The sequence below is a fragment of the Etheostoma cragini genome, chromosome 14 (assembly GCF_013103735.1).
Source record: "Etheostoma cragini isolate CJK2018 chromosome 14, CSU_Ecrag_1.0, whole genome shotgun sequence".
Classification (NCBI taxonomy): domain Eukaryota; kingdom Metazoa; phylum Chordata; class Actinopteri; order Perciformes; family Percidae; genus Etheostoma; species Etheostoma cragini.
This window is the reverse complement of record NC_048420.1, coordinates 20,428,592-20,440,043: the sequence shown is the minus strand read 5'-3', so window position 1 is coordinate 20,440,043 and position 11,452 is coordinate 20,428,592. Positions and strand designations below refer to the sequence as shown.

Below are 11,452 nucleotides of genomic sequence, written 5' to 3'. Positions count from 1 at the left end.
GTTCTGAAGGCAAAAGGGGGTCCAACCCGTTACTAGCATGGGGTACCTAATAAAGTGGCCGGTGAGTGTATATACATTTGGATAAAGCAAACGTATTTGTCCACTCCCATGTAGATAAGAGTATTAAATGCATACATCCCTTAGAAGTATCCCTTAACGGTATATTTCGAATAGATAGAAAAATGTGTGGACAATCACGAGATTAATTGCAATTAAATATTTTGATCAATTGACAGCCCTTGAAAATAGTCATTAGTACAGCTTTTAAATATAGCTTTTTCACAGCAGACATATGACTTGTCATAGTAGGCGTAACTCTGCCCCGCTATGACATGTCAAAATGTAATAGCTTTGATAACAATAAGACCACTAAGGAAAAAATGTTTCACTCACCCAGTGGAGGATACTGGGAGAAGCTCTCAACACACATGGGTTTTCCGGGCACCATGGTGATGATGGCGGCGTCTCCAGACTTGAGAGCCTTAGGGTTGTCCTCAAGCTTCTTGCCAGAACGGCGGTCGATCTTCTCCTTGAGCTCACTGAACTTGCAGGCAATGTGAGCGGTGTGGCAGTCCAGCACGGGGGCGTAACCCTGGGAGATCTGACCGGGGTGGTTCAGGATGATGACCTACAGAGAGAGGAGGGCGGTCAAAAGAGCAACATCTAAAGATTTTGACTGGTTGTTGCTGGATACCACGTAGTTATTCTCCCAGAAGAGTGGATGGAGGTGGACTGACTGCTGTGTGGACCAACAGGGACACTAAATAGTGCTGTTCAGTGTTCATTCTGCTGTGTGATAGCAGCCTAAATTGAAGGGGAATATACTGTTCCACATAAATAGTTAAGTACACTTAGAAATAGTAATAGATTCTACAGATTCAAGGACTTTAGTCTCTCCCCATGTTGTACTGTCCACCTGCACACTGTCAACTGTAGAATAAAGTGATATTCAGAGAGCATTTTGCTTCCTTAATCAAGTAAAGTACCTCCACATATTTGGGGGACTCGCACGTGTCAAAATTGAGAAGAAAAAAAACAGCATAAAATTAGATATCCTGAGTTTTAGTTGTGTACGCGTCAAACTCCAAAAACACTGCATCTCCCGCATTTCCCATAATCCAACTTACTAGGGTCTTTTGTTGGACCCATCAGAGCCACATAAGTCAATTGTACAATTGTGTTTACAGACTGAGCCGTAGTCATGGTGACACGTCAGCTGAATATTATGTGTAGAATGTCTCTTCAATTTATAGGAAACTAGTATTTTGACCAAATTCTAACTCAGGCTTCACATACTAGCTTGATAATGAAGAATAATGATCATAATAGATTACCATTATTGAGAGAAAAGCAGTTTTGTTTGCTAATTAGTTAATTAGGTGTGTTCTGATTTGGTTCCTGCATCCACTTCATACAAACATTCCTGAGACTTACCTGCGCGGTGAAGTTATCAGCTGCCATGGGGGGGTCGTTCTTGCTGTCTCCAGCCACGTTTCCACGGCGGATCTCCTTAACGGACACGTTCTTGATGTTGAAGCCGACGTTGTCACCAGGGAGAGCTTCAGTCAGAGACTCGTGGTGCATCTCCACAGACTTCACCTCAGTGGTCAGGTTGGGGGGAGCGAAGGTGACGACCATACCGGGCTTCAGGACGCCGGTCTCAACGCGACCGACGGGGACAGTTCCAATACCTGAGAGAGCAGGAGACAATGTGTTGCTAGAACGCTATTCAGTTAACTTCAAAATAATAATAAAAAAAGTTAAATTGGCAGAGGTTTTGATGGGCACTTTACTGTGAGAGCTGGGAAAGACGTTAATAAATGGAGTGTAGCAAGTGTAAAGTAAATTCCCACTCACACATCTTGTCAGTGTTTCTCTGCAGCCATCCATTTGATTATTTGTGATTTGAGGTACTTGTATTTTACTAAAGTTTTTAATTTCACTTTTTACTTCTACTCCACTACATTTCAGAAAGAAATATTGTACTTTTTTACGCCACTACATTAATCTGATAGCTTTGTTACTTGTTATTTTACAAATAAAGATTAGCAAACAAGACACATGTAGTTTATAAAATGCAATGTTTTATTGTAGATCAGAAGTTATCTGTCCATGGATCTGGAGGACGGAGCTTCTAAATGGGTTTAATTTTGTTTGGCAGTTGAATTCATAGTTTGTGTATACATGTATATCCAGTTTCACCTCTGTGATAAGCCTGTATAAACTAGTTGAAAAGGGGTCTGGATCCACTCCCAGAAATTGTCCTTCCGCATTAGAGGCTGAGTATATACAGTGTGACGAATCAATCAGGACTCTCTGAGTTCACCACAAGCTGCAGATGTTATTGTTGTTGGTGCAACTTTCAGGATGTCAGGTGAGAAACTCGACTCTATGCCTCTTTGCTCGATTTTGATCTTTTGTGATCTTTGTTGTTAGTGAGCATGGACTTGTAAGTACAAGTGTTGGTTGCCAATCGTTGGTTTTGTTTTGAAAGGAAAATAAAGCATTTTTTAGAAATGGAATAATTGACATTTCAGGCTTTATGTATCTGTGTTAAAGTAAAACCTTTTTGTCACGTGGAGAGTTTTCTGTACATATATCCACTAATCCCTTAAGGCGTCATTGAGACAGAACAAGATAGAGTTACGGTGTCACAATGCACGCATGCAACTTTGCTACGCAGGTTGGAGGCGCGGCAGTGACCTGGAAAGTAATGATACAAAGGAAGAGGAGTGTTTTCTGTTCCGTGACATGCTGCAACAGCAATGTTAAAAAAACTTTTATGCCATTGAAACCTTGATTCATGATGATCATGGGCAAAGGAGAGGCTCATTCTGCATCTACAGTAAGACTACAGGTAACATTTCATAGCCATTTAATTATTACAAAGAAAATTGTGCTGCCTATTTTATAATGTTGGACACAACCTTAAATTGGGATTTTAGTCTTTAATTTCTATATGCCTTTAAAAAACATTTGACTGGATATTGCTTAAAGGGAGAGATATTGCTGGATGAGTTATTGTGGTGACTATACAAGTTGTTTTTAAGACTCGTACCTCGCACGGTGAGGGAAGCAAACCATCATTTTCAAATCAAAAGCTCATTTTCCGTGTTTCTTGGCTTACTAAAGGGATTATTTGTATATAGGAGATGATAATTACTGAGTTTGATTAAGACTTGTGATGTGTTTGAAATTATGTGGAAATGTTAGTGGGTCTGACCTAGTAAGATCGCTGATTGCTGTGCCTGGATTCAAAGTGCAATCAGTCAAAAGATTAGTTTGTATTTGCATAGTGGCGTGGTAGCTCAGTGCTTAGCACTGCTGCGTCACAACAAGCACTGCGGAGTGCCCCTCCCACCTTCTACACATGCATGCTAGGCCACCGCCCTAGACAAAGGCACTGGCATTACAACTAAAGTTGATCCTGGGAGGCCGGACTTTGGCTCCTAATTAGTTAGGATGGGTTAAATTCAGAGGACTGGTGTGTGTAAATGTTTATACATATATATGTAGATATTGACAAATTATTGTTAGACAGGTAGGCAGGCCTAAAATATAAGATGTAGAAAGTAGTGCCCAATTCCACTGACATTGTACTGCTTCCTTTCCCTTAAGGTGCATGTTATTATGAGGTGACATGACAGTCCTTACCGCCAATCTTGTAGACGTCCTGCAGGGGCAGACGCAAGGCCTTGTCTGTTGGGCGGGCTGGGGGCAGGATGGAGTCCAGAGCCTCAAGCAGGGTAACGCCAGAGGCACCGCCCTCCTTACGCTCGATCTTCCAACCCTTGAACCAGCCCATCTAAAATGGAGAGTGGAGAAACAGAGACAGAGGGAGAGGAAGGCAGAGAAAGTAATGGGGTAAGAGAAAGAAAAATAAATAGTTCAAGAGGATTAATTGATAAGAAAATCCCCAAAATCCACAACTTATTAGCTTTTGACAGAAATTTTACAAATCTGACTCACTGTCACAAATGCTTGATGGACTTATTTACCTACCAATTACCATGTAATAAGTCACTCACCTTGTCACTGGCCTCCAGCATGTTGTCTCCATGCCACCCAGAGATGGGGACAAATGCAACAGTGGCGGGGTTGTAGCCGATCTTCTTGATGTAGGTGCTCACTTCCTTGGTGATTTCTTCAAATCGCTTCTGGCTGTAAGGGGGCTCGGTGGAGTCCATCTTGTTGACTCCAACAATGAGCTGCTTCACACCCAGAGTGTAGGCCAGCAGGGCGTGCTCACGGGTCTGGCCGTTCTTGGAGATACCGGCCTCAAACTCACCAACGCCAGCGGCAACAATCAGCACGGCACAGTCGGCCTGAACAGGGAGAATTTTGTAGTACATACATATCTATACATAAAGTATAAAGTGATGAGGCGGCAGACAACAGATTAGGTTAAAGGTGTGCCTTTACCTGAGAGGTACCAGTGATCATGTTCTTGATGAAGTCTCTGTGTCCAGGGGCATCAATGATGGTCACGTAGTACTTGGCGGTCTCAAACTTCCAGAGAGCGATGTCGATGGTGATACCACGCTCACGCTCAGCCTTCAGTTTGTCCAGCACCCAGGCGTACTTGAAGGAGCCCTTTCCCATCTATTGTGGTTAAAACAGTGAGATGAAATGGGACAAAAGTAGGAATGAGTCAGAAAGGTTAAACTGAAGATTTTAAATAAAAGCATGCCTCTCCATAGTGAAAACAACAAACTTTCCCTTGCATGTGTCCTCTTAAAATTACTTTCCAAAAGACCCGAGAAAACTTTCCAGTTTCCAGTAAATTACAATTAGATTTGTAATGTTTAGCTGGACTGTTTTATTGAAATTAATGTGTAACCTGTCCTCCTTCATTCAAACATTTTTAATTTTTTTTGTATCACTGTAAACACCATGTATACAGTTCAGTTAATCCTTTAGGTTGTCTTTTGGTAACCATAACATATCCCGATTCTCATTTAAGATTCCTTAGCTGTTTTAGACCCCCTTTTCACTTCGCAAAATATGCCAAATTGCTAAATACTTTAGGGATAGTTTACCTAAAATCTGCTGTTCCTAAAAGTTCCTGATTTACATTTTGAAATATCTAAGCAAATAATTGGTTAACAGATCTAAGAGTTTGAAGCACATACTGTACATTTAAATTATCAGTTGTTAATCATTTTTCTTTACTACTGTGCATAATTTAAAATATAAGGTTTTGTGGATTAAATTCCTATATCAACTTTGTGTTTATATAGGCTTTAAATTATGTGATTATGAGTTTATTTCAGTGTGCAAATGTGTGTAAAATCTTACATATGGATTTCTATTTGTTCTAATATTTACTAAAATAAATACCCGTAATAAGTGGAAATAATTGAGCATTTGTATCTTATTTTCCACTTTTGTACTAGCTATATGAATCCAAAACAAATTGAATTCTACCTAATGTAAGTTAAACAATAGATTTTACCAGGGCTGTTTTCAGTGTTGCTGCAGTATTAGGGACAGTACGTGTCTTTTAACAGTAGGTGGCAGTTCTACCCAAGTAATGAGCAGTTTCATCCACCGCACCCGTTTCCCACATATCTAGTCTTTGACCTTTATGGTCTCGTACATTTGTATCATTGGCTGTAATTCATATTTAATAACCCCTAAAGAGGCTGATTTCTCAAACCGACCTCGGCGGCTTCCTTCTCGAACTTCTCGATGGTTCTCTTGTCGATTCCTCCGCACTTGTAGATCAGGTGGCCGGTGGTGGTGGACTTGCCGGAGTCGACATGGCCAATTACCACGATGTTGATGTGGATCTTTTCCTTTCCCATTTTGATGTACTGGTTCTAAACATGGGGAGCAGTTTTATGTACTTTAACATTAAAGATTTTGGGTTAAAACTCCTCTCCACAATAGGGTGAGCACACCGGGAGGTCATTATGACTTTAGCCAATGTTAGTTAGCGAGCTGCTGGTCGTTACATTACGTTGAGCTGATTAAGGAATACCACGGAGAGTAGTTCCAGTGACAAAGTAAAACATGTAGGTTAAGTTTAAACGTCTAAACAGACCACCAAATACCCCCAAAAGGGACCACTCAATCAGCTCCACCTGATTCCTTTAATCGAAAAACAGCTGACACAACAGTGTAGCTATCATGTTTTTATTGAAAGGTGATTTACTGTATTAACTGCGGCATAAACAGCTGACGTTAGTTTACGTCACGTTGTCGAATATAACTGACGTTATCTGATTTAAATGAGTCAATACAGATTATCAGACTTCAGTTAACGCTAGACATCAAAGATTGTGAAATTCGCCATATGGAAAACGACACCGGAAAGGAGACACTGGTGAGTCACGCGCCATGTGCTCGATAACGGGATGCCGGCCTTCTCGGCCTCCATGTTGCGCCGGCAGCGCAGAGCCGCCATGTTACCGACTGATGCAAGCGCGCAACCGACACCATACAGCCACAGCAGTGTGCGCGTTCACGTAGGCAGACAGAAAGAACTACCATGACTGGCAGAAACACATTTACAATTGATGTAAAGCTCGATATTCACAATTAATGTTTTGGTAACGTCAGTGTATTAAAGCCCAGTTGAGACAATCCCGAATAAATAACATTCTATACAAGGTTTGGATGATAATATCATGTGAACTGGCATGTTTACTTTTTGTGCACCTCAACATTTAAGAAAAAGTCCAGCAGGCTCTGATTCAGTCGTGATGCAGATATTCTAGTGAAACTTGAGTCTTGATTTCGTGACCAGAATACCGCAGCTCCTTTGTATTAACAGACATTTTTATGTAAATACATGCATTTTTTTTTAAGATGTTAGCTTTAAAAGTCAGATAAAAGGATGACTTCACTAACCTGTGCCCAGCAACTAAAGATGTCCTGATTTAGAGTAGAGGGGAAAAAAGGACAGAATGTGAAGAGTCCCGAGTTTTTATACTGAGCCAGAAGAGATGGGGGGGGGGCTGTGCTTTCTCGTGTTGCTGTCAGACTAGAATAAGGTGTGCCATTGGCTGGGGTGGCATAATTCCTATCGAGGCGATTGGACGATGAGTGCATCACTGGACACAGATAGCATGGTCAAAAACAGCTGCACCACTGAGAGGCTTGTCTGTGACAGCCAAAAACTAAACCAACTGCAACACAGTAAAGATAGACACGCCAATTTCAATTTTTTCAAAGACATTTATTTTATTAGTTACCAGCAGCATTCTTTCCAATTAAATTTGTGGCATTTTAACAACAACATTTCCAACTTAAACTTAACTGAGAAGAGGCACCGTCATGTGATTCAGGTAAGTGACAATGCCACGTAGTTCTTTTTCCTGCGAAAACTTTTGCGATGAGTTTTAATCAGCATAAGCCAGTCCTTAAGTAGAGAGCTCTGCCACAGAGAAGATGATCCAGGGTGAGGGCAAGACAGGGGGGAAGGAGTGGCCCGCTGCTGCCGGCACACATCTTGTTGCTGGATGTCCTGCACGGCCATTCATTTCTTCTTCTGGGCCTTCTCTGCGGCCTTGGTGGTCTTTCCGGATACATCCTTGGTCTCAACAGCCTTGATGACACCAACAGCCACTGTCTGCCTCATGTCACGCACAGCAAAACGACCTTGAAGGGTAGAGGGGGGCAGTTAGTTCACCAGATCATCTTTGTCTCCTTTTATTATCTAGCATTTCTAAACTCTGTCTACAGTAGACTTTCAAGTACATACCGAGGGGAGGGTAGCTGGAGAAGGACTCCACAACCATGGGCTTCTGTGGGATCAGTTTGACAATGGCGGCATCTCCAGACTTGACAAACTTAGGGGCGTCCTCAAGCTTCTTGCCAGAACGACGGTCAATCTTCTCTATGAGCTCGCTGAACTTGCAGGCAATGTGAGCTGTGTGGCAATCCAGCACAGGTGCATAACCAGCGTTGATCTGGCCAGGGTGGTTCAGGATGATGACCTGTGGACATTTTGAATTAGAACTCTTTCAAATTGCAACTTGGCCCAAAACTGGGAGCTATTAAATACGAGCATATATAAAATGCTAAAATTAACAATACCAACCTGGGCGTTGAAGTTGTCAGCTCCCTTGGGTGGGTCGTTCTTGCTGTCTCCAGCCACGTATCCACGACGGATCTCCTTGACTGACACGTTCTTGATGTTGAAGCCGACGTTGTCACCAGGGGCAGCCTCTGCCAGGGACTCGTGGTGCATCTCCACAGACTTCACCTCAGTGGTCAGGTTGCAGGGAGCAAAGGTGACGACCATACCGGGCTTCAGGAGACCTGTCTCAACACGACCGACTGGTACAGTTCCAATACCTGAGAAAAACAAGTTTTTATTAATCAATAACTTGACAGTTGAAAATCTGTAGTTCTTTCCATTTTCTAGAATATAGCATTAAATTTAGTAAACAAAGTTCAGTTTATACCGCCGATTTTGTAGACGTCCTGCAGGGGCAGACGAAGGGGCTTGTCGGTGGGGCGGGCTGGAGGCAAGATGGCGTCCAGAGCCTCCAGCAGTGTGGTTCCACTGGCATTACCCTCCTTACGCTCAACCTTCCATCCCTTGAACCAGCCCATCTGCAGACAGATTCAAAGAGAGAAGTTACTCGGTGGTCAGATTCAATTGGTCCACGTTCTCAACCATGCAGTTAACACAAGTTAAGCACCACAAGGTTTCCTCACCTTCTCACTGGTCTCCAGCATGTTGTCTCCATGCCACCCAGAGATGGGGACAAAGGCAACAGTGGCGGGGTTGTAGCCGATCTTCTTGATGTAGGTGCTAACTTCCTTGGTGATTTCTTCGAAACGGGCCTGGCTGTAAGGGGGCTCGGTGGAGTCCATCTTGTTGACTCCAACGATGAGCTGCTTCACACCGAGGGTGAATGCCAGCAGGGCGTGCTCACGGGTCTGGCCGTTCTTGGAGATACCGGCCTCAAACTCACCAACGCCAGCAGCAACAATCAGCACGGCGCAGTCAGCCTGAAAGTTATTAAGTAGTTTAGTAAACCAACAAGATCCAAATGGTGGTCAAACTTTAGTCTAGCCATGTCTTAACATGATACCTTACCTGAGAGGTTCCAGTGATCATGTTCTTGATGAAGTCTCTGTGTCCAGGGGCATCAATGATGGTCACGTAGTACCTGCCAGTCTCAAACTTCCAGAGAGCGATGTCAATGGTGATACCACGCTCACGCTCAGCCTTCAGTTTGTCCAGCACCCAGGCGTACTTGAAGGAGCCCTTTCCCATCTGGAGGGATAAATTAGGTTTATCTGATTAATGTTATGCTTCTATAAACAGTCAGAAGCAAAAGAATGCAGCTAAAAGCTTGCATAAAACCCAAATACTAAATCCAGTTATATGCATTGTAGAAGGTACATTTGAGTAAGGATTGAAGTAGCCAATGTCAATTAAAATACCCATTAAACTACTGGCTGGCTATTCCTTTACATACCATGTTACATTTTCCTTTTAAGACATAGTAGGAAATTATATTTTAAATATTTAATAAAATGTCTTTGTACACTGTAAGAAGCCTCTGCTGAAGTGCACAGTTACCATTAACGTTAAGCCACACCCCTACGTGCGCGCACACGCTTCCTCAATCTGGTGCCCGGCAGTGGGGCTCAGAGTGGGCACGCTGACGCCGCCATTTTGGCTAATGAATGTACGTTAACGGACAGAAAGATGAAGCAAAGAACACAAAACAATTTAACTGCTTCTCACCTCAGCGGCTTCCTTCTCGAACTTCTCGATGGTTCTCTTGTCGATTCCTCCGCACTTGTAGATCAGATGACCGGTGGAGGTGGACTTGCCGGAGTCGACATGGCCAATGACCACGATGTTGATGTGGATCTTTTCCTTTCCCATTGTTGTAGTTTCTGTCACCCAAAAAAACAGACCTCTTAGTTAGCTTTCGATAAGAACCCTGCCATCATTAGATACACATTAGAGTTATTTATTAAGCTCCATATATCGCGCAGTGGCGTTAGCTAATTGAACTAGCTGTGTGATATCGGGCCTAGCTTAGCATGAACAAGGGTTAGTTTATCACAGTAGCTCATGCTAAGTGACTGAACGAGACACAAAATGGTCACATTTCGAAATCATATTGCGAGTTCACCCATCACAAGCTAGTTAGCCAATACTCGGTAACGTTACGGTCTCTGACCGTAACGGTCTAGCATGGCTAACATGCTTAACGTTAGCATGCTAGCATGGCTAACGTTAGCAGGCTGCTGCTAGGCCTCACTCGGCCAAAAGCCAGAGACACGTGTTACTCCATGGGCCACGTCGGATAAAGTTACAAAGACTGCCAAATATTCAGGAGCTATTTCGTCCAACACCTGTCACTGGATAGTATTTACAGTTACAAAGAGGCGATAGAATGACCGCCAGGCTAGTATCCCTGTCTCTCTGCTGTCCAGCATCCTTTGTTCCTTTCAACATTTTCTCCTCCATTAACCCGCTTAATCGAAAACTTAACTTAATGCAAATTAAACAAACTCGCGACACTTAACTACATCAGGCGGGTTAGAAAAATTACCGGTACAAGTTATAGCATTACTTTAATGTTCTACCAATTCCTTAAAAAGCCACAGGTTTGAAAAGTTCCCGTTACATAACGTTAACCGATGAAGCAAAGTTTTGGATAATAAAACAAAAGTTGTAATGTGACTCTCGGCTAAATGTTACGAAACATTTAACGACCTGATTCGTGCTCTACCGCCCCACCGCCCTGAATCAAAGATGAACTTACCGGTGTTTCTGGGTTTTCACGGCCAAAGCTGCTGCCCCTAGCCAGGTAACAGAAAGAGGAAGTCATGGGTTGGAGTGGGGGTTTTATACCGAATGGGAGGCGGCCTGACTTCCCGTCGGCCTCCCCGGTGCAGACCCTGCAAATCACACACATTCCTGCAAAAACGTCAGCACGCCACCGGATGAACCGCCTGAAACATGTATGATGTTTCACATTGTTTCACGCCCATGGCCATACCAGGGACTGTGCATTGTAGTTTAAAATTGAAACTAACAACAGGGACACTGTTATTGTGTTGAAAACAATATTAATAATACAGAAACAGGGTGTTAAAGCACACAATTGATCGTATTGCTGAGCGGTTTTATACTTGATTGAACCGTAAATTCATCGATCTGCTGGTCGATATAGATAAAGATACTTTTTTTATCCAGAAGGAAATTAAGTTGTTTTTTTTGTAAAACAAAGTTGTTTTTTTGTATGAAACAAAACATTTATGAAATATTCCTTGATATGACTTATTTTTTAGCCATTGACAAACTATAAATGATGTCATTGTGAAGACATTAAAAAAGCATCTACTTAAGATTAATACCATCCACATTCCAAGTGTTGGACATAATGAAATGTGAAATGTAATTTAGAAATATTCTCCATCATAACTGGATACAGCTTCCCCCTGTTATTATTATGACAAATGTTTCATG

The 11,452-nt window shown here is 42.5% G+C and overlaps 2 protein-coding genes and 1 long non-coding RNA gene across 10 annotated transcripts in view; 1 reads left to right on the top strand and 2 right to left on the bottom strand.

Annotated features, from left to right (window-relative positions):
- LOC117956955 (elongation factor 1-alpha-like) overlaps nucleotides 1–7,071 on the bottom strand; it is a 14,074-nt gene extending 7,003 nt beyond the window's left edge. Inside the window, exons 1-7 of one of the 6 annotated variants that reach the window (XM_034892358.1) lie at nucleotides 6,856–7,071; nucleotides 5,664–5,822; nucleotides 4,423–4,602; nucleotides 4,029–4,325; nucleotides 3,655–3,805; nucleotides 1,435–1,691; nucleotides 394–628 (exon numbers count right to left, since the gene is read on the bottom strand). In XM_034892358.1, coding sequence (XP_034748249.1) covers nucleotides 394–628; nucleotides 1,435–1,691; nucleotides 3,655–3,805; nucleotides 4,029–4,325; nucleotides 4,423–4,602; nucleotides 5,664–5,822; nucleotides 6,856–7,056 — 1,480 coding nt within the window. In that variant the 5' untranslated portion in view covers nucleotides 7,057–7,071. The remainder of the gene's footprint in view (nucleotides 1–393; nucleotides 629–1,434; nucleotides 1,692–3,654; nucleotides 3,806–4,028; nucleotides 4,326–4,422; nucleotides 4,603–5,663; nucleotides 5,823–6,855) is intronic. The other 5 variants (XM_034892359.1, XM_034892357.1, XM_034892356.1 and 2 more) reach the window with 5 other exon arrangements.
- On the top strand, nucleotides 2,170–4,139 carry LOC117956960. Of its 3 annotated transcripts, none has more exons than XR_004659410.1 (2): nucleotides 2,170–2,374; nucleotides 3,619–4,139. It is a non-coding gene; the product is annotated as an uncharacterized LOC117956960 (long non-coding RNA). The 3 variants fall into 3 exon arrangements; XR_004659409.1 differs by having other exon boundaries at nucleotides 2,170–2,845; XR_004659408.1 differs by having other exon boundaries at nucleotides 2,170–2,857.
- Nucleotides 7,072–7,168: 97 nt separating the features above from the next.
- LOC117956956 (elongation factor 1-alpha) lies at nucleotides 7,169–10,960 on the bottom strand. Its single transcript, XM_034892361.1, has 8 exons — nucleotides 10,746–10,960; nucleotides 9,713–9,867; nucleotides 9,056–9,235; nucleotides 8,671–8,967; nucleotides 8,415–8,565; nucleotides 8,048–8,304; nucleotides 7,709–7,943; nucleotides 7,169–7,605 (listed from the first exon to the last, which is right to left on the bottom strand). The coding sequence occupies exons 2-8, from the start codon at nucleotides 9,854–9,856 to the stop codon at nucleotides 7,484–7,486; spliced, it is 1,386 nt and encodes a 461-aa protein (XP_034748252.1). The 5' UTR covers nucleotides 9,857–9,867; nucleotides 10,746–10,960; the 3' UTR covers nucleotides 7,169–7,483.
- Between the last annotated feature and the right edge of the window lie 492 nt (nucleotides 10,961–11,452).